This window comes from Saccoglossus kowalevskii, chromosome 4, assembly GCF_978046115.1.
Source record: "Saccoglossus kowalevskii chromosome 4, keSacKowa6.1, whole genome shotgun sequence".
NCBI classification, from domain to species: domain Eukaryota; kingdom Metazoa; phylum Hemichordata; class Enteropneusta; family Harrimaniidae; genus Saccoglossus; species Saccoglossus kowalevskii.
Genome location: NC_140644.1, coordinates 13,767,054 through 13,789,057, shown reverse-complemented (window position 1 = coordinate 13,789,057; position 22,004 = coordinate 13,767,054). Strand labels below are relative to the sequence as shown.

The 22,004-nt window shown below is 34.5% G+C and overlaps 2 protein-coding genes and 2 non-coding genes across 4 annotated transcripts; 1 reads left to right on the top strand and 3 right to left on the bottom strand.

Annotated features, from left to right (window-relative positions):
* LOC100370648 (solute carrier family 25 member 43-like) lies at window positions 1-6,840 on the bottom strand. Its single transcript, XM_085497818.1, has 5 exons — window positions 6,206-6,840; window positions 3,149-3,324; window positions 2,732-2,866; window positions 1,924-2,032; window positions 1-121 (listed from the first exon to the last, which is right to left on the bottom strand). Exons 1-5 carry the CDS (start codon window positions 6,717-6,719, stop codon window positions 114-116), a joined length of 942 nt encoding a protein of 313 aa, XP_085353944.1. The 5' UTR covers window positions 6,720-6,840; the 3' UTR covers window positions 1-113.
* On the bottom strand, window positions 2,150-2,220 carry LOC144348603 (small nucleolar RNA U54). Its single transcript, XR_013419861.1, has one exon. It is a non-coding gene; the product is annotated as a small nucleolar RNA U54 (small nucleolar RNA).
* On the bottom strand, window positions 2,970-3,040 carry LOC144348602 (small nucleolar RNA U54). Its single transcript, XR_013419860.1, has one exon. It is a non-coding gene; the product is annotated as a small nucleolar RNA U54 (small nucleolar RNA).
* A 229-nt stretch (window positions 6,841-7,069) lies between the features above and the next one.
* LOC100374931 (ufm1-specific protease 2-like) lies at window positions 7,070-21,612 on the top strand. Its single transcript, XM_085498497.1, has 14 exons — window positions 7,070-7,144; window positions 7,998-8,160; window positions 9,774-9,871; window positions 10,192-10,405; window positions 10,721-10,986; window positions 11,722-11,809; window positions 12,119-12,270; window positions 13,272-13,374; window positions 14,529-14,675; window positions 16,270-16,442; window positions 17,192-17,290; window positions 19,570-19,672; window positions 21,075-21,199; window positions 21,418-21,612. The coding sequence occupies exons 1-14, from the start codon at window positions 7,094-7,096 to the stop codon at window positions 21,502-21,504; spliced, it is 1,869 nt and encodes a 622-aa protein (XP_085354623.1). The 5' UTR covers window positions 7,070-7,093; the 3' UTR covers window positions 21,505-21,612.
* The last annotated feature ends 392 nt before the right edge of the window (window positions 21,613-22,004 follow it).

Below are 22,004 nucleotides of genomic sequence, written 5' to 3'. Positions count from 1 at the left end.
TTATGTTGTATCTGAAATTTTTATTGCAGAAAAAGGAAACTGGCAGTAAAGCATCTATTGTACATCAATGAAAAAGAGTTTCATTTGTCAGCTACAATCCCAAGCACCAGTAGTCAAGTTCCTATAATAAAACGTAAAATTAAAAAAAAAAAAGACAAATATTTACATATAAAAAAGATGGAACAGTTAATCACAAGGATGCAAGAGGCAAGTTCTATTAATGAAAATGAGCAACAGCCTACAACATTACCATATATGGAATAATAAACTGGTACATTTTAATTTTTATTCCACAGTCATTGCGATGTAACATGTTCAATACAAGGTCCCAAGCAATGTAATATGCATGTAAACACAATTTGAATGCACACTTGCATAACAACTGACACTTAATGCAATTCAGGTAAAGTACAAATACAGCGCTCAGATAGTCTCTGCTCAATGAACCAACACTTTGTCAATCGATTCATAATACTTTTTGGGTGTATATCAACAATTTTATGATTTAAAAGAACACTGATGCTTGTAACTCGATTGCAGCAAGCATTGAAATTATTTTTGCTAAATCTATTTTACTTGCGTTGTTGCATGAGATCTACATGTATATTGAACACAATGCATTGTGACGAATGCATGCACAATAACATCACTGCTATTTTTTTGCACAAGATGCACACAGCTTATATTCCAAGATGGCAGACAAGAACATTCGTTTTTTGTAACATTGTTGCAACCATAAGCCCAAAAAGTGTTTTGAAGCAAGCTTGCCTGCTGAAGCAATGAATGACCATATTCTACTATATGATTTATGAAATGCTTGGTGAATTGCTAAGATAGCTGAAGTGAGCATGCAAAAGCATTTTAAAGAACATCGAGTGCAACATGCATTGAAGCACCTACGCAGCAATCTATTTTATTCAAAGCGTTGTTATGAGCACAAACTAGTTACGCGCAAATAAAGAACAGTCGAAGAGTAATTCCCAAACCCTAAACTAAGCAAAACATTGAAAAGGTGCAATAACTCAAAACATAGAAACGAGTTATATATAAAAAAAAAATGTACACTATACAGCTGTCGCAATAAATAACTGGATTTCCAATATTGGGAGATGTATACATTACAAATATGCAATCTCCAACCACCATGGTTGAAGTACTGACATTAATAAGCTCACAATCTATATATATGCATATTCAGCCATTTCATGACCTTCGGAAGATCCATAGAATTTGCCCAATTTAACCAGCCATCATTAGTCATACACAGTATAAACTACATATTTGTTAACAAATGTTCACACCAAACATTTTTGAATTTTTATCGTGTTATTCTCCCCACTGATTTTTGAATTAGTTTAGATGGCAAACATTTAAAAAAACAATAAATCACTTTATTACCCGTGCTACTCTGATGAACAAGATCAGAACCCTGTCACATGGATGGGTAAGAGAAAAATACTCATGAAGACCTAACTTGTTCTTAAGATGTTATGATCTATAATCTAAGACCTACATTGTTATGAACTGAGATGGAACTACTAAAACGTGCAAATAATTTCAAAAATGTTGAGTGTGAATTCATTCCCATATAATAAATTGCACTCTAAACACGGCAAAAAAGAGCAATTAATGTAGCTTTCTAAAATTTTATTGCATTCAGGCTTTGCATTCAGATCTTAGTAAGGGTGTAAGCTCGCCTTATTTTTACTGGAATTTATTTTAACAAAAAGAACAGTTCATTTTCTTTTGTTCTGGTTCAACTTCAGAGAATGGAACAAGGTATGACTGCCTCAGATGAAAGGGGACAGTAATAAATTCTCAGTGAAAAACCAAGTGATCTACGGTTAACAGAAAGTTAATCATTGCCATGCATTCTAGACATGTATTGTTTAAGTTGCCCAGGTTTAAGACTTTGATCAGTACCAGGTTTAGGTGAGTCATCCAGTGCAGATCTTGTATAACCATTCTCATACAGGTAAAAACGTCTCAGTGCTTCAAAAGTTGCAAACATCAAACCGTGGTAAGGAACAACCTGCAATAATTCAAACATTAGCGTTATTGTTCATGGCCAAGTAACAGTTTACAACATCCTGGCAATCATTAAGGGTACCATATATCTTTAGATTTCACACGGCAAAAACAAAACACTCTGTGGCTCAGTATAGCGTATAAATATTTATCATAGTTTGATTTCTCAATAGCTTATTGTCATCACTGCCACAAATACGAGTTGTACAAATGATATATGATTATCTGGTTGCTATGTTACTTAATATATATGGTGTTGATTGTGCAATGAAAAAGGGATGGATTGTTTGAACTTTGCAGCTGTTATACCCAATTCTAATCAATTTTTACGAATTCCCTTTTGGATATCTGAAAATATATGCATTGATACAATGATACCAATTTTATGTATGTTATTTGTCCAGATGAATCATGCATGAATCTGAGAACACTGAGAATTCCACATCTATCTATGGAAGACTGAGTATGGTAATCTGTTTTCATATTGGTACATTGTAATCAACACTGAATGGTACCAATAACAGTTTCAGAACCTGCATTTAGGCCATCAATTATGTGAATAGAGACACATATTGGACTTTAGAGAACAGTACACGTATCCATGTAGTTCAACAGTTTCAGTCAGTAGGAAACATCAACAGTGAACAAGTAAATATATTTTATGTAGTAAACTTTGTGAATCCTAAAACCAGCAGACGTATACCTTCAAAAGATTTGCTGTCAGTCCTCTCCATAGGCCTACAATACCATGACGATCTATTATAACACGAAATCCCATAGTCAACGAGTGGAACCGCACATCACAACCGCCGTTACCAGGTAAAACTTTGCTTTGGGCCTAACAATAAGAAGGCATGTGTTTTAACTAGCATGTAATTTAACATAAATTCAAATCTACAGTATATGAATGAAAGACTGGTAAACTTATCAAATTTATAAACAAGTGGCTCAGTATAGCGTATAAATATTTATCATAGTTTGATTTCTCAATAGCTTATTGTCATCACTGCCACAAATACGAGTTGTACAAATAAATAGTAAATTTAATATGTACATGTACTACTTTAGTCTAGACAACTTAGGAAGAAGACAATACATCTGCTCTACCATTTGTACCTACTTGTAGTTTCTTTCTAATAGTATCAAAGGGATAAGAAGCAGTTTGTGCAACTGCAGCAGCCAAACATCCATTGAAGAAGTTTTCTGTAGGAGATAACATAAATCGAGGCTTTCTCCATACCATTTCCTGAAGTATTTCATAAGTCATGTAATAAACGCAAGCAAAAGGAACAGTTCCTACAAAATAAAAGTCATGGATTTAGGGCTCCAAATTTATTACTTGGAATCTTGTGGCCTTACAGACTAGAAGCACGTCCAATAGAATCAAGAATAAACATAAAAATACAAGTGCTGTAAACTGAATCTTCAAAATATTACCATAGAAACACACGCATGTGCGGTCCTACTATTTAACGCCCGGACACGCGAGGGAGTGTCCGGGCACGCGCGGAGGCGAACAGGGGGGAATACCTAACGCGCGGGGCAGCGGCAGCAATCCTTGTACTGTATAATATTTGTTTATGCTCAAAATTTGAACCGGAGTGGCGAATTCGAGCAGCTATCCACACTTTTTATGATCGACGCCCGGGCATTCCGGCGAGTCGAGTCCGCCATGTTGTTTACTAATTTTGGTTTGCGTTTAACAATAGGACAATACCATTCGATCCATGGGGGTGACAGTCCTACGAATGTGCCGACATTGTCGAAGGACAAGGACAGGACAAGTTTGTGCAAGTGTGGCGAGACTCCCGTAGTATTGTTTAGTAAGATTCATTTAAAAATGACCATGTAAGACGTCTGTTACGCAGAAATTATTCACCTCATGTTGTTTTCTCATTGTTATGTGTCCCCGTAAACACAGCATTGTATGCAGGTGACAATGCTACGCACACTTGCAATAAAGTCGGTATCCTAAGAATATCGCATACGGTTAAATATCGTGAACGGTACAGAGTTCGGTAAATCTCGTGTACGGTACAGAGGGGATATTTTCGTCCAATGTTTTTATACTTTGTAATGTAATTCAAACAAATAAAAAACGTATATTCGTAGCCATGGACAAGATTTAAATTGTAATCAACCGTTTTATTCATCCATGATTTGTACAAAGATCGTATATTTTGTAAGTGTATAAAGCATTTTCCACATTAAGCTTTCAATATAGATTCTTAAACACAAAATATCAAATATATCTTTAAGTGTAAAAATCGATTTTTTTACTGTAAATGGTAACTTCCTGTAAAAACTTAAGATGCCTATTTTATTTCCTGTACCAGTCACCCACCCCCTGTCCCCACTCTTACAGCATGCGGTAAATTTCTTGTTGTACACGCAGTTTACGGTAAACCTGGTTTATACCTCTTGTCGAAAACACAGAGTTTGGTCAATCTCGTGCACAGTATAGCGTACGGAATATATTACGTTTCGTCCACATATTTCAAAGGTTGACGCCGCGACACGTATTCAGCTGTGATTGACACTCTATTGTACAGCTACAACAAAGAGGGGAACATACACTGTCCCTAATTCAGTTCAACCACGGTCACTATTTTTTAGTAACTGTGGTTCAACCCAAGCAAGGCACGTTTTTTTTTCAAATAAACATGACATACCAAATATGATGAACTTGTGTAATTCAGAAAAAAAAGGTTGTCATTTGTTCCGGCTTGGAGCCTGATGGTAAGGGAAAACATTTACATAACCAGGGCGAGTTGCGTCGAGAGACAAAGCATTTGTTGTTTCTGTTTGGAGCTATAACAGGTAACAAAAGGTCTTGAATAAATTAATGGCGTGATAAACGCCACCTTGTATTTCTATTTTATGGAATCTCTTGTAGTTTGTTTGTGCAGTGTATAGTTACAGTAGATTATTTACAAGCTGATCCCAGACCAATTTGTAACGGCCGGGCTCGTAACACAGACCACATGATCCCCGAGCAGGGTGTGAGTCCGGTGTGTGAGTCCGGTATGTGAGCTACTATAAAATCGCGATGCGACGGCTATGACCTCTATTCGCACACATGCTTCCGGTGCGCTAGTGTAACCTGCCGTTAACAATGAAACTGAATGACGTTCCCACTTTTATTAAATATAGCATGGATATAGGTAGTAGTAAAGAGAGTATCACAACGCCTTGGAAGCGACACATCGAAAGGTCAAGTTTAGTTCATCGCCCGCTGTACGAATTCACGTTTGCGAATGAATGACCACTTGACGCGATGGAGAGATCCCAAGCCCAGTTGGCGAGCTACATACCAGTAGTTTTCTGTATACACGCCCCGTGATCGATCTTTTCCAAACCTGTCTGTCTATTTACTATACAGGGCGGTTTGTTTACTATACATGTTTTACAGTGGGCGCAAACAAAGTGAGACTTTCTTAGCGGCACGGCACTGTTTTGAAAACGATTTGCTACATTTTGCGACAATCTCACTTTTTCTTGCAACACTCGATTATCGACAAATTATGTTTGGTCTCGATACGTATGCTCGAAAATGCTTTTTTTTTCACATGAGGTAAATAATTTCCGCGTAACTACGGGAGTCTCGCCACACTTGCACAAACTTTTCCTGTCCTTGTCCTTCGACAATGTCGGCACATTCGTAGGACTGTCACCCCCATGGATCGAATGGTATTGTCCTATTGTTAAACGCTAACCAAAATTAGTAAACAACATGGCGGACTCGACTCGCCGGAATGCCCGGGCGTCGATCATAAAAAGTGTGGATAGCTGCTCGAATTCGCCACCCCAGTTCAAATTATGAGCATAAACGAATATTATACAGTACAAGGATTGCTGCCGCTGCCCCGCGCGTTAGGTATTCCCCCCTGTTCGCCTCCGCGCGTCCCCGGACACTCCCTCGCGTGTCCGGGCGTTAAATAGTAGGACCCACGCATGTGTGAATAAGCACTACTAATATCTAGCAAAAACTATTTATCACTTTTTTTTTAAACATGGAGGCAGTAACTTTTGCCCCACCACATCATGAAAATGTTACGTAAAATGTCAGGATAACACCAGAATGTCAAAATAAGGAACCTGGAGCAACAAACTCACCCCATGCACCAATAGTACAATCACCATTTTGCCCACTCAAAACATTGTGGGTCAAACTCACCAACGAGTGAAGCGAATAGGCCTCTGTAAAATGCTAAAAGTCCTTCTTCTTGAAGCACTAACTTGAATGCATGAACAATACCCCTGTACCTAGGCGTATTTGTGTGTTGTACTATCAGCCTAGTTTTTATCATGTCAGTCGGGTAGGTCACTATTGTGGCAACAGCGCCGCCTAAAGTTCCAGCCAGCAAAGCATATGACCCCGAACATCGGCCATATTCGTCCTGAAATTGAACTCTGAAGAAGTTGAAGGATGTTATCTGAACCGCAGAAAATGGAAAAAGTCTCAGGCAACCCAAAAGGTTCCCTTTCCAAAAAGCACGAAGTCCTTGCTTTTGGTACAAATTAATGAACGTTCGAAGAAATCCTTGGCGAGAATCATTCGTTCCGACTTGTGACACAATTTTGACCACGTCAAGCGGTGAAGTTAAAGTTCGACTTGTGATGCCTGCAATCCCGCCGCACGAAAAATTTTGAATGAATGTTAGTCTATGATCCCTGTTCGGCCTGCCCATATTCAACTAATGTTTATCAGTCATCAAAGTTCCACCAAAAAATGCAAATATGCAACAGCCGAAATGCTATCCTCGTGCTCCATGCTCGCCACCATCTTTTTGACCCATGACCCCAGCATGCCTATTCTCTTCGGTTATAATATGAAATTATTCCGCCGACATGAACTAGAAAGCGCGTAATGCCACAGAAATAATTTTTTTTCTGATATTAATTTATTGAAGCTTCTGTGCATTAAATGTTTCCTTTTATAACATTAGTATAACATCTCTAATTACTTGCATTAACCGGCGGATTATTTTATGCACGTGCACAATGATATAATACCTGAATAACATGTTCCGGAAGTATACATGTTCCGGAAGTAAAGTCCAAAATGTCTCATCCTATCACTGGTGTGAACATTTTTCGTGAAAATGTTGTTAACGTAAGTGGTTTACGCTATTGTTTCGATTTTTACCTGAATGCATATCGGGAAATTATCACCACACATACGTTGTAAATGCTTATTTATCGATAATATTAATAATAACGCTAATTGATAATAATGATTATGATCTATGTCATTCAACCCCAGTCATAAATGCATGTACAGTAGTTTACTGTTTAGAGTGATGACGATATAGAATTGTGACTGCATTTAGCCACACTCACATACTACTCTCATACTTGAATCATCAAGAGATTTGACCATTTTAAAAGGAAATATAACAGTCTCCCAATTCAGTTGCGCTCAAGTGCAACCATATGTCACTAAAGTAAAATAAAACAAATGTGGGTAGGTAGGTGGACAGGCATTTTTATATTATTTTATATTTTCAATGGATAGTGCTCTTTTGTGAGAACATTTTCATGGTTTAACATCAGATGTGAAAAATAATCTCGTAATTTGATTTGATTGTATAAATTACCCCCCCCCCCCCCCCCCCACACACACACCAAACAAAATTGGTAGGTAGGGGTTACCGGAAACACAGATTTTTTTTATTTTGTCAAATTATATCTGTATATTATGCTGATGTTTATTAAGTTTCATTCCCATGCTGTATTATCTGCAGATGATGAATAAATGTTATCCGTCATACCTCAATAAAACCAACCCCCCCTCTAAAAATGTTATCAGCCTCTCATTGCTGCTTGTTTCCGGTTTTACTATTGCCACATTTGTGTTATCACATTTCATATTCAGATAGATAATCATGTAGCTGTAAATGCATACATGTTTTTAGTCATGTTTTGGTCATTTTGACATATCTGTGTATGTGTTTTATTTTCACTAGAAACTAAGTTTACACACAGACAAATTGGAAGGAGATACTTTGGGATTTCTTATTGGTTATCAGTCAAAAGATAAAAGTTGTAATATTATTAGTTGTATATCCTGCTCCACTGCACAATACTTTGCTGAGCAAGTTAAAAAAACGCAAAGTCTTATTCCGGCTGGTAAGTTCCTGGCTATACAGCTTTCTTTATCTTATTGTGTCAGGGTTTTTCCAGAAAAAAACTGCAAGAGGGAGCACTGCAATTCAGCGGCGCCACCAAATGGGGGTTTTCCCTACCAGATTGTGAAGTTTTTAATAATTCTAAGTTAAAATGGAGCATTCTTTGGCTTCCTTGGGACCAAAATTACTAACAGACATGTCACAGTTGAAGAATGTGGCCACACATGTGATCCCTGGTCAATCAGAATTTTATGGTTGCCAGAGGATCTGCGCATAGCCATGGCATGAGGGCGCTACACCCCTGTTCCCTAGTTTAAACAAATCCCTGTGTGTTCTTTATATTTATATTTTCCAGCTCATTTGGTAATAAATTGGCATCTGGCAGTGCACATTTGAAATTTGCGTAAACAAACTACTGTAAAATACTTAATTTCCGCTTGGAATTTATTTTCGCTATTTTCACAGAAGGCCTGATTCAGTGAAAAATAAAATCCAGCGAATATACCTTTTTTCCTATATTTCACATTCAACTTGTCGAAAATCAGTGAAAATAAATTCCATACAAAACACCCAAAAAGCCTTTTCAGCGAAAATTAATTTTATTTTTTACATTTTACAGTATATGTATTTTACTTACAATGTGTACGTAATATTGGACCCATATTGAATATCAGGAACAACTTTGGTACTTTACACTGTTTACATTATTTTCAGGATCAGACTCAGGTTAGATTCAGTAAAAATAAAAGTATCTGCCAAAAGAAAATTATCAATCTATCAATAGATTGAATAGCTTGTTGGCATTTATAATCTATCTGAAATCTAGAGTACCTGTCCTAAAGACAGCTAAACAGGTGGCTGATCTAAAGCTTCGATCTAACTTCTTCTGAAATCACATATTGCTGTGTTTCAACTTATTTTATATGTATGCCTGAAAACATAAATTATATGACAAGCTTTTATTTGTGGCAACCACATGACTGTGTTCTTCAAACATGGTTTTGATTGGACGGTTCACCTATTTACTTAATGTGCCATAATTTTTTAGATATGCAAATAATGAAACAAAGCATCTTCTGTTATGATAATGATATGCAGATTGGGTCTGTTGTACAATGTCATTATAAAGGATGTAGTAAACGTTTTTTTTTCTTTGAAAATATCAAATTTACTTTTTCCCCACATTCTCTTATACAAATATATAAAGCATGCATTCAAAAACAATTACAGCGATGGTTTAAGAGGGTTTTAGTACATTTTGAGTGAATATGAGATACAGTGTGCTTTATGTGATGTGAATAGTGGTTTTATATAGTCAATATAATATTGTAGTGTATAACTGTAACCTACATCTTTATTTACCAACTACCTATACATATCACTTATCACATATCAAGTATTTCGTTATTATTTAGGTGTGTATTTTAGCACCACATTTGTCATACAATGCATGTTCGAATTTTTCTAACAACCAATGTATTTTACATGTGTTATTTTTTTTTTAGTATATAGCATGTGACCATGATTTAATTTAGCAGATTGGTGTAAAACTTCAGACTTACTAACTTTTCTTTTTGTTTATAATCTTATAATCCATTATAATTTTCTTCCCAGGTCTGGAAATATATGGCATATTTTATCTTGTACATTCTCAACCATCGCCAGAAAATGTTCTTAGGAAGTGCAGAAAGTTGATTCCAGTGGATACAAAGGTAAGAAAATAATTTAAATCCAAATAAATAGTGTAACAAATTTCTAGTGAGAGACTGACTTTTTTACTGTGCCCAATTTAACATATTGAGTCAGGAAAAAAAGACTGTAAGTATATACAGTATTTGCTCTATTAATACATGAACTTACGTAAATCAAAGAGTTGTGTCTGTGGTAAAAATAAATCATATTTCAATGATCCATAATACAATAAATGCAATTTTTGTATGCTCTTCTATTGGGCACTTTTAATAAAGTAAATATGGTGATGCTATTTTTCTAAACTCGTGAAATTATAATACATCTCTATGTTATCTTCAAGGATTTTCTTGGATCTGACAAACTGCTTGTCCTCCACATAGAGCATGACAATGTTACCATAGATGAGAGTTCATTTTACTGGTACCATCCCAGTAATGGACAAGCTGAAAACTGTGAAGTGAACATTGTTGATGATAGTCATTTACCGGATGAAATGATGACATTTCGCATCAAAGCTAATCTGCTTCTGCAATTTGACTATATGAAACCGAAAGGTGAGGTTGTATAATTTTACACCTTTTGTCATCCAGTTTTTGTGTGCGATCTTTTGCGTTTATTGGCATGTCCTGTTTCTGTCATGTGCTACTTCGTTGCAGCATTAGATATAAATGAACCTCTTTGAACGTGATGTATGTGTGACTCAAATTTCACCAGAAAAGAAGACATCAGAATGTGGGATGCCAGTAAACATGTTTCAAACAAATGCACATATAACACATTTTTTTTTGCATAATAGTTATCATATAATAATTCTGATATAAAAAAAATTGGGGCAAATATGAATATGACATTTTTTATCTTCTCAACAGATGCACTTGAATCCCTTTCTGTTGAAATTGAAGAACTTTGCGATAAAATCGCTTCTCCATCATCAGCATATCACATAGAGAACAGTAGTCTGGTCATGAAATGTGATCATAGTGTGGATGATGTGACAGTCACTGAGATGTCCAGAGAAACACCATGTGAGAGAATATTAGAACATATCTATTTGGAAGAAGATGATGACTTTGATACTATTGTGAAAGCAAAAGGAGGGAAAAAGAAGGGCAAGAATAGATCCAAGGCATCTGTGGTATGTGAGGCAGATTTAAACTTTTCGCCACCAGTTTCCTATTTTTATCACATCATGTTTAAGTCTGCAATTTCCTTCAGAAGATTGGGACAAAAATAGCCAAACTTTTCAAGTAAAAACTGAAAATTTACTCAAATTTTGTCAGCTGGCTTCAAAATTAGGGTTCATTTCTAGTAATATTGAAATATTAATGTGATTCTGATATCACATCCGTGCATGTATGTGTAGGAGGCTGGCCAAAACATGAATGTTTATGCAGCAAAATATCAGAAGCTGCTAAGAGCCTGTTATACACTCAGATTTACATACATACTAGTAAATAGAAAAACTTTGCAGAACAAATTATTTGTTAGACTTGGTAATTCAAGACTTTTTGCGATAATTATTTATCAGTTGTGAATGCAAGCTATGTTTCTCACATTACAACCATGTTCATTGATTGAAATATCACATGTGATTCATGAATAACCAATCACATTTGTCATTCCTGTATTGCAGAATAAGTCACTGTTCTGCCAAGCAATTTATATTAAAGCGAGAGAGTCGTCACGAGCAACGATAAAAGCACATGCTAAGAACGCAAAGAAAACTTGTTTGTAAACTATGACACGCTATGGCCATCTGATGCATGCATAGGTGACGACTCCCCCGCTTTAAAAAAAGTAATGAAATAAGTGCACTTTGTACTAGTTTTCTGAAGATGCTAATGGTTACGATGTTTTTTTTTTTTTACAGGAGAGTGTTAATGTACATCTCTTACATCAACTCAGTTCATCTGCTGATGATGTGCCGGACTGCACACCAGTTATACACTGTGAACAAAGTAAGTGTGTATTAGTATATGAACATGTGAGAACATGATATTCCAGACAAAGTCTCTTACTACAGTTGAAAGAAGCTATGGAAATCCGTATTTTACATTTGTTGTTGTTTAACAAGTCATAACAATAAGAACACATCCAATGTAAATTTTGTCAAAAATATATACCGGTAGGCATCATTCGACTTGTTCTTAAGTTTCTAACTATTTGCTTTAAAAATAATTGGTAGTAATATACTATATACTATTATAATAATATATAATCTGGTAGTATACACACATATTAATTCATCCCTTTTCTCAATTATGCAGATGACTTCACCTATACAAGTATACCTTTAAATATTGATGTTGTTGTCATGACGACCAAAACCACTCCAGTTTCCCAGTTACCCAGGTTGTTTTCCAAGGGTATATCAAATCAGCTCATTGCAATGGAAGATTGTATGTTGACGTACTACCAGGTTTGTTATGATACTGTTTTCTGTAAAATTAACCTTTTCACCACCAATTCCCTCTTTTCATTACAAATTCACAAAATAGTCATGTTTATAGTCTGCACTTTACTTCAGAAGTTTGGGACAAAAATAGCCACATTTTTTTAGTAAAAACTGAAAATTGACTCAAATTCTGTCTGTTGGCTTCAAAATTAGGGTTCATTCCCAGAAATATTGAAGAATATGAGAAAAAAGTGCAGACAGATTTAGGCGAGAAATTCTGCTGGTGAGAAGGTTAATATATGGCTGGCTCAGTGTGAGTCACACTTATCAACCTCTCATTTCAAGTACATATATCGGTTTTCCTGTTGAACCAGCGTATTTGAGTATAAAATGAAATGTTTTTTAACAAAACAAACAAAAAAATCAAAAAACTATATATGGTTTATAAGTAGAAAGTGCAATTACATCAATGACAGGAGTCAATATTTATGGAATGTTATATTTGGAATGTACACCAAGTTTATGGTCAAAATATGTCAGATTTTTATAACCCATTATGCAACAGATTTTCTTCTATTGTATCATATTATAATAGTATCACATGCAATGACATACACTACAGAGGTATTTCTGTGATCAAAATGAATGATTCTCAGTGCTACTGTAAATGCATTAATTATTCACTGGGTTTTAATTTTGCTATTTTTGCTGTTAAGTAAATTACACTGAATCTAGGTGTAAAATAACAAAACTGATTGTTTCCTTGACAAATTTGTGATATTAAAATACAGTGAATATGCTCAAAACATCCAAATATTGAAATTACATGTCAGTGAAAATAAATGGTTTTACAGTATGACAGTTGCCATATTTAGGTTTACATGCACTTCAATTTGGAGATAGAACAAATATGAGGAAATATTATACACTGCTTCTGAACAACCAATGAGACCTTACTTTTTTTTTGTTTCATCAGATTGTATACATGTTGTAAACATCCCAAAATATAATTTTCTATTTCATAGAATGAAAAGTTTCACATTCCGGAGTCATATCACTTCAGTATTCCTGGTTTTCAACATCTTCTTAATGTTGTTTATCCAAGAGATAAATCAGAAGAAGAACTTGGTAATTATTATTATTGATATTGTTAGTTAATTGTACATCTAATTGTAATTGACAAATCATTTTACTTTTAATTACATTGTGTGAAGAACTCAAATTTAATTGGTGGGTAATTTGAGAACTACTAGTAGTACAACCCAAAAATGGAATTTTGTCACCATATTAATCCCATCTACTGAGAATTTAAGAACATTGTTCCGAACATTTCCAAATAATCTATCCCCTTTTGCTCAAGTTTTTACAAACAAGTGTGTGAGATAATAATGCTTCTTTAAAGTAGAATGCTACTCGCAAATTTGTTGCATGTGTGCATATTTATACGCATATAGCGGTAGCAATGTTTTGTGTCAAAATCTGTTTACAATTATTCAATTTAGTATTAGTCAACAATATATGAACAGTGTTTTTTGTTGAAAAATTAGTGAAAGAATACAAATGAAATGCCATTTTAGCAGTGGTTTCCAGAGACCACATTGACACATAATCTCATTAAAACCCCACTAAAAATATTGTCCATTAGTACCATATCAAAAAGTACTTTGTAAGACATTATATATCTTTTTTTCACCATATGTGACAAAGCAAAATTTAGAGATATTGAGTTATACTGGTATCCTTGTCATAGGAAACAATGATAAAATTATTCTAAAACAGACAAAACATGTATCACTTTGAGGTTATTACAAGGATACCTCAAATAATGCATGAAGACATTACATCGTAAGTATCAACCGATGCGATGGCGTACTGTCTGAGTGCATACTTTGAGGTATCCTCGTAATAACCTTATTATTATACATCTTTTCTTCCCAAGGATACATCATTGGAATGCCAAAATCCAAAATGTTTAGAACAGGTTTAGCGAAATTCTTTGTGTGGAATCCGGTCAAACCCTCGTGGCAGCCATGTTTTTTTTTTATTATTAGAGGACGCTTACGTGCATACTCAATCCATATTTGGAATTCGCATTTCTTAATATGGTAGGATGAAAATACCCTGTAAAATACCGCAAAATTATGGCACGCTGTAACTGAATGGTGTTAGTATACACCATGCTTTTATTTTCTTTTGTAACATCTTATATCAAATATGTAAAAATATGTAAAATGAGAATTTATTAAAGTGATGCAACAAAACTCTTGTTATTATATTTTCAGAATCGCATCGTAGAAATCTTCACACTAAGCTTGTCATACCATTGGACAAACCATTATTACGGCGAACTAGAAGATACGTATTTACTGAGGAAAGAAACAAGGAAGGTTACCTAACAAACACACACATAGGACTACCACAGTCTGGAGGTATGAAATTGTCTACATACATGTCATTACCAATGTGTAATCCCAAATTCCCAAGATTTGATCAGCACTCTCGACTGAAGCTTGCTTGCAAAGTATAGTACAAAGATTGACGTGACTAATCCACTTTTGACCACAGACACATGAATCGATGAATTTCGCCGCAAACTAGTAGCCCTCTATACCAATATGATGTGCCGCTAGATTTGCTTTGATACAACTGTTGTGCTTATTCACTAGCGCATCTTTGATTCAACAGAAAATTGTTCATTTTCGGATTTTCGTGTCTCCAGTTCCATATACAGTCACATGAAACCATTTTATTTTTCTTGAAGACCTACCTCCCAAGCCATCACTACCGGTAAGCTGACTTGAATTTGGGGATTCCATTTTGACTCGGGTTCCCAAAAAAATCAGCTTTAGTTAGAGGGCAAACTGCTGCATATGTATATACACACTGTAGGTTGTTTTTCTTTCATAGATGCATTTGCAGTAAAATCCATCAATTCTAGTGTCTGTACTTTTAACATTGGAATTTCATGAAATGCTGCTAATATATCTCTTGTTGCTGAAACAAAATTTTTCCCACTTTTGCATCTTTCTCAAACTTAGGAAACTCGCCAAAATGTTGTTGACAGTACCGGGGGTATTTGATAAACACTGGCCCCAATTTTCAGTAGAACTGATTTGATAGTTACAGTCTGTCAACTACTTCACTCATAAATATTGATGAAAAATCACCCAAGAGAAATAATAATAATATTTTCTTACAAGCTGTCAAAGACAAAAATCTGCAAACGAGGGGGATGGGGTAGGGGAGATCGGGTATTTTATGTAAATGCACTCTATGCAAATTGGCTATGGTCTAAGGACTTAGATGTTTGTAAGATTAAATATATTCAAAAAAATAACATAGATGTTATTTTTTACATTTGTAGTTCAACCATGATTATGTTCACAAAAACCTAGTAAAATTAAATGAAAAATACAATAAAATAAAATTTCCTACCTACCCAGTATTTGTCTAGACTGTTACCGAAAACAACCAATTTGTTTTATTTGGCTTTATATGCAATTTAGTTCAAAAACAAGAATTATCGATTGACTTCCATGCATGCATGTATACATCATTTTATGAATGCATCCATCTATATCAAGTTGTATCTCACATATGCACATGTATTTGTTTCATGATCTGATTCTGATTTCGTTCAAGGCCAAAAATGTTTCATAATCACACATTTATACTATCGGTAATCTGGAACTCGACCTCAGTCACACAAAAACTGGTTCCGTTTAATCTCCGTACATATGTTGAACATAATGAGACCTTGATGCACTTTTATGAGTGTTGTTTCGTATTCATATATGCGACATGGTTGGACCCTTCAAGTTCGAATTTCACACATCGGACATCATATCGGACAAATGCAGATGCATTATTACCACCATCAAATCCAAAATATCTGACTGGCGGCCATCTTGTTTATACAAATGCAGTTTCACAGAGCCATACATGTCGTTCAGTAATCATGCAAATGTGTCTATTATACAAACAAGGACTATGTCATCATCGACAATGTCTGTTTTCTTATAGATGGACAGATGTACATAGTGAGTGGTGTGTATTCCTACCATCATTACATGCAGGATCGTATCGATGACAACGGATGGGGATGTGCTTATAGATCCTTACAGACGATATGCTCATGGTTTCGACATCAGGGTTATGTCGACAGACCGGTACCTACGCATAAGGAAATACAGCAGGTACGTATACACAACATAGTTGTAGTGTAGTTATCACATTGCCTACTGTTGGCATTTTTTCCCTTTCATTTCTGCGTTCCATGAAGGCTTTCAGCAGGCGTTGTGCATAGGTTTGTAGCAAAGGTTATAACTTTCATAAATCCATGTTTGGTATGCGATAAGTTGAAATTCCTATTTTGTCCCATGTACCCGTCAATCAAACTTGTTCAGACAAATAGTACTCTAAAATACTTATTTTAGCTGGAATAAATTTTCGCTGAAAAGACATTTTTGGTGCTTTGTATAGAATTTATTTTCACCGATTTTTGACAAGTTGAATGTAAAATATAGGAAAAAAGGTATATTCGCTGGATTTTATTAATTCCAAGCAAAAATAAAATATTCTACAGTATCACAGTTGTCAGTTATCATTGAATGGTTTGATTGTGGAAACCAAAATGAGTGAGATTCTTGGACATTTCTGGAGTCTTTACATGTGACTTAATAAATGCTCCACCTTGTGATGTTAAAAACATGCATGAGAATGGGCAAAATGTTACAACAAATTATGGGTTGGAAGTATGTTTGTATTTGACTGGTTACACCATGATGTTTAAAGGGCGGTAGTCGTCGCATCGTGTCCTGTTTGATATTGGACTCATAGCGACGTATACAACGTGTGTAAAATACATTGTTTATTTACATGAAATTCGAACACGCACTGCCAGACGACCACTGCGCTTTAACTGTGGATTTGTTATTTATTTCAGGCATTGGTAGATGTTGGTGATAAACCAAGTAAATTTGTTGGTAGTAGACAATGGATTGGTTCCATAGAAGTCAGCACATGTCTTGATCAACTACTTGGGGTTTGTACATCAATTAATTGTGTTTTGAAGTGTAATTGTAATTGTCAAAGAGTCAGCTGCATCTTGTTATTGAGGGTGTGTGATTGCAAATCCCTCTAAATACAGTGCACATTGTGCTTAATTTTATATTTTAATTAGTATTGCGATAGAGTCCAAAAAATTATACAAAACACAAAATTACCATTATCATATTCTTTTAGTAAATCAACCACTTGGCAAATGTCACATTCATATGACATCAGTCCATCTTGATGTTTCATAATAACAAGAAATAAAAATACAATGTAGTTATTCTTTGTTATGCCTTCGTATTTAAAACTTGTTTTGTTTAAAATTACTTTTATTTAAAGTTTTAACTCTACAACTATGTTACCACTCTAATGATTGTTTTTCACTGCAATAAAAAAAAAGTTTTAATTTTTTTTTTTAACAATTCATCTCCGTAAAGAATTATTCACTCATGATATTTACATACTCTAATACATGAAGGCGCTTCATGCCAAATTTATATTTCTAACTACTGCACAAATGCAATGCATCATGGGAGAGAACTTCATATTGTACATAATGGAAAACTATCACACTGGAAACTGACAAAATGAAATTTCAATTTTTTTTGAAATGTTTTAACAATATTAGATTCATATCAATAATAGTTTGGATTTTTAATCCCATGACACAGAGCACAATTTTGAGATATGAAGAAAAGAAATTTTGACAATTTTTAGCTCCGCTGTCGACTTTGTCGAGCGGAGTTTATCATATGAGTGATTGTCCGTTGGTGTCTGTCGTCCGTGTCAATGTTTTACTTTTTCGACTTCTTCATGAAAACTACAAGCCTGAATGCGTTGATACTTGGTGTATATGTACCTTGGGTAGACGTCTTTCAGATTTGTTCATTTCATGATCAATTCTCTAATTTTGGTGAATATTTTTGTCATTTTTGGTAAAAAGTGATATTTTCGACTTCTTGTTAAAAACCACGAGTCCAATTGCTTTGATATTACATATATAGGTACTATATGTGGATCTCTCTCAGATTTGTTAATTTTGTAATGATATCTTCAATTCTCTAATTTTGGTGAATATTTTTGTCATTTTTGGTAAAAAGTGATATTTTCTTCTTGTTAAAAACCACAATCATTTATGGTCAAAAATGATATTTTTGAATTCTTGTTGAAAACAGAAAGTCCCATTGCATTGGTACTATGCATATTGTTCATTTTCTAATGATATCTTTTGTTCTTTAATTGAAATGTGCATTGCTAACAGTGGAGCTATCTCAGCCAAGAGGCTGCTTGTTGGTAAAAAAAGATATTTTCAACTTCTTGTTGAAAACCGCAAGTCAAATTGCTTTGATATTACATATATAGGTACTACATGTGGACCTCTCTCAGATTTGTTCATTGCATAATGATATCTTCAATTTTCTAATTTTGATGAATATTTTTGGTAAAAAGTGATATTTTCGACTTCTTGTTGAAAACCACAAGTCAAATTGCTTTGATATTACATATATAGGTACTACATGTGGACCTCTCTCAGATTTGTTCATTTCATAATGATATCTTCTGTTCTTTAATTGCCATGTGCATTGCTAACAGCTGAGCTATCTCAGCCGACAGGCTGCTTGTTTATGAAATTTGAGACTTTTGTTTCTTGAAAGATTTACTACTTTTATTTATTTTTGGTATCCTAATGGCGTTAATCTGTAATAATGAAACAAGATGACTTATAATTTCAATTCAGTTTTAACCTCCTAAAAAGTCAATGTTTAGACTCAGACATGGGTGGAGTGTGACAATGTTCACTAAAAGTGTATGAATGTATTCTATATAACACATCCATACATGGTTTTTGGGGGAAACATCCTGACATTCTCACCCCCTGTTATCACAGTGAAAACAATGGTTGAAAACTCTTATAAAACTGTACTTTGAGCTAGTTGTTGAATAGTGTACCAAGACTACCCCTAAATGTGCAACATACATATACCGGTATATACATTGTATATATATATTTATATACTGTAAACGGGTTAATTATTCACTGGGTTTTAATTTTGCTTATTTCACTGACTGGAAATGCGCTAAATTAAAATGCAGTGAATATGTAAAATTGAGCATAGAACACATTATCTAAATGATAAAACCGTGAATTTAAAACCCACTAAATATGCCTTAAATGCTAAATCAGTGAAATTTAAACCCTTCCACAGCTGCTCGCACAGAGCCCATACAAAAAACATAGCATATGTTGTAATATTTTATATTCTACAGGTTACAAGTAAAATTATGTTTGTAAACAATGGTACTGATTTGGGTAACAAGGGACGAGAGCTAGCTGTACATTTCCAGACACAGGGTACACCAATAATGATTGGTAAGTACACTTACATGGCTTCAAACACTGAAATATTATAAAAAACATACAAAATAATTCTAGGAAGTAAACTTATGTTTTATCACAAAACATTAATAGTGTGTCCTGGTCATCTATGAATTGGTCAATTCATTCACTGAAGTTGATTGCAGACCAAATTTTAAAAATATCTTTTGTATTCAGAGTTTGTAATTACTGTCTGCCTCGACAGGTAACTTTTCAGTTGGCTGGTAAAAATGAAACTTGCATGCCTGATGGTCTGGGCTTTCTATTCAATTTAAATTTTGAAAATACAATTTTACTAAATAATATTGTTGAATGAAGTTCAAGTCTTTCCCATGGACAGTACAATCATAAAACAAAGAACGAATGAATGAAAGAGACAATGAGACATCGTCTAAATAAACTTATTTGCCCTGTTTACTTGTACTTAACTTGGAACAAAAGGATTTGAAAATAATCTTTAATGCAGGGCTGGTATCTTTCTTGCAGGAATGACTAATTTTGAAAATCACCTGTTCCGTGTCTTGTACACAATTTTGAAATATATCAAATATAATTAATTTTGTCATTTCCTGATTGGTTAAGTTTCTGTTTGTGATTTTACTTCAAAACCATTTATTTTCACTGACATTTAATTTTCTCTATTTTGATGTTTTGGGCAATTTCACTGGGTTTTAAGTTCATCACCATATTGTTTCGAACATCAAAATAGCAAAATTACTAGTTAAATTGCTGACTAATTTGCAATACACATCTCAAGATGGTTATGAGATTAGAACTTGTTAGATTACATCAAACCAGTTTTACAAGTGTCTGCTTTCTGCTAAATCATAGCCCTTAGAAATACGTGGAAATTTTTTTCTAAGGCTAAATTCATGCACTTACCTGACTAGCATTATGCCATGCACTAGACATACAAGTACTGTGTCCTAACTTGTAAGACTGCGTCAGTACAGTACTGACATACATTTTGTTTAATTTGTTTGGATAACATTTTCATTGACATAAAGCAATTTTTACAATTGAATAAAATAAATTGAAAGATAATTACATCTTCAATTTATATTCAATATGTCTGAGTCCCTCACTATTAGTTTGACATTTCCTATTCAGGTTGGTTTGACCAGGGAGCTGTATCTCATTACAGCTCCCTGGTTTGACCCAACTTGTTCTGATCACATAACAATCTCCAGATGTGCATAGAAAACCAGTCAGCAACTTATGGCAATATTGCTGTTTTTATGACAGTAATATCATGGTGACAGTAAAAAGTGTTTTAAATCTGGTCATAAAAAGTATTTATGACAAGGTGTTGGGTACTTACAGTCAGAGTTTCGTGTGATATGTTTACGTTTCCTCCATATTTTTACTTACATGTACATGTGTATATTGCACAAAGGCGGTGGAGTGCTGGCCCATACAATACTGGGAGTTGATTTCAATGAGGTCACAGGTCAAGTCAAGTTTTTAATATTAGACCCCCATTATACCGGTGGTGAAGATTTGAAAGTCATTCAAGATAAGGTAACGTAAAAACATGTTTTTATTAATATAGTTTAATATGTTATTCTATAATTGAAAATTCTAATGCCTCTATTCCTTATTACTATGAGTATTACTTATAATATGTGTATGAAAAAAATTTATAATATCAATAGAATTTAATTACTAATTATTATTAATTATTTTTGTGTGCAAAGTGCTATTATGTGTTTTAATTAATTGTTTTGTTTTTTTGACAGGGCTGGTGTGGATGGAAGAGTGAAGAATTCTGGGATAAAACTGCGTATTACAATCTATGTATGCCACAGAGACCTCATGTGATATAAACTACCATCATGCAACACTGCACATTATTCTTATGATCATGATTAAATAATTTATTATGTATCTATTTTGTTTTCATTCAATAAAGTTCCAGATCAAATGAAATGAAATGAAGATTTAGGTTTGTATGTAATTACAGACTAAGGAAGATACATACATCACAACACTAAACACAGAATTTCGTGATCATGACAAGTGTCTCATCTCTGCAGCCAGACATGCTCATCATCATACCACAGTCACTGTTCTAACTGCTCCAAATGACGTGTAATGAGCACGGCCCCCAATGTGACTAGTTGTTAATGCACAAGCCAAAATTCAACATAATGCAGCCCTTGCTTTATGTTTTGTAATTGTCACTACATGTCTGTTTTTTTTTCACTTGAAATTTGCTTGTTTTCTCCTTGTCTTGCGGGATTCCATTCACTATATTCCACTCCAACAACAACTAGGTATGATGGTAGTTTGGCTCAATAACTATTCAGATTTATCCAAGTGTCAC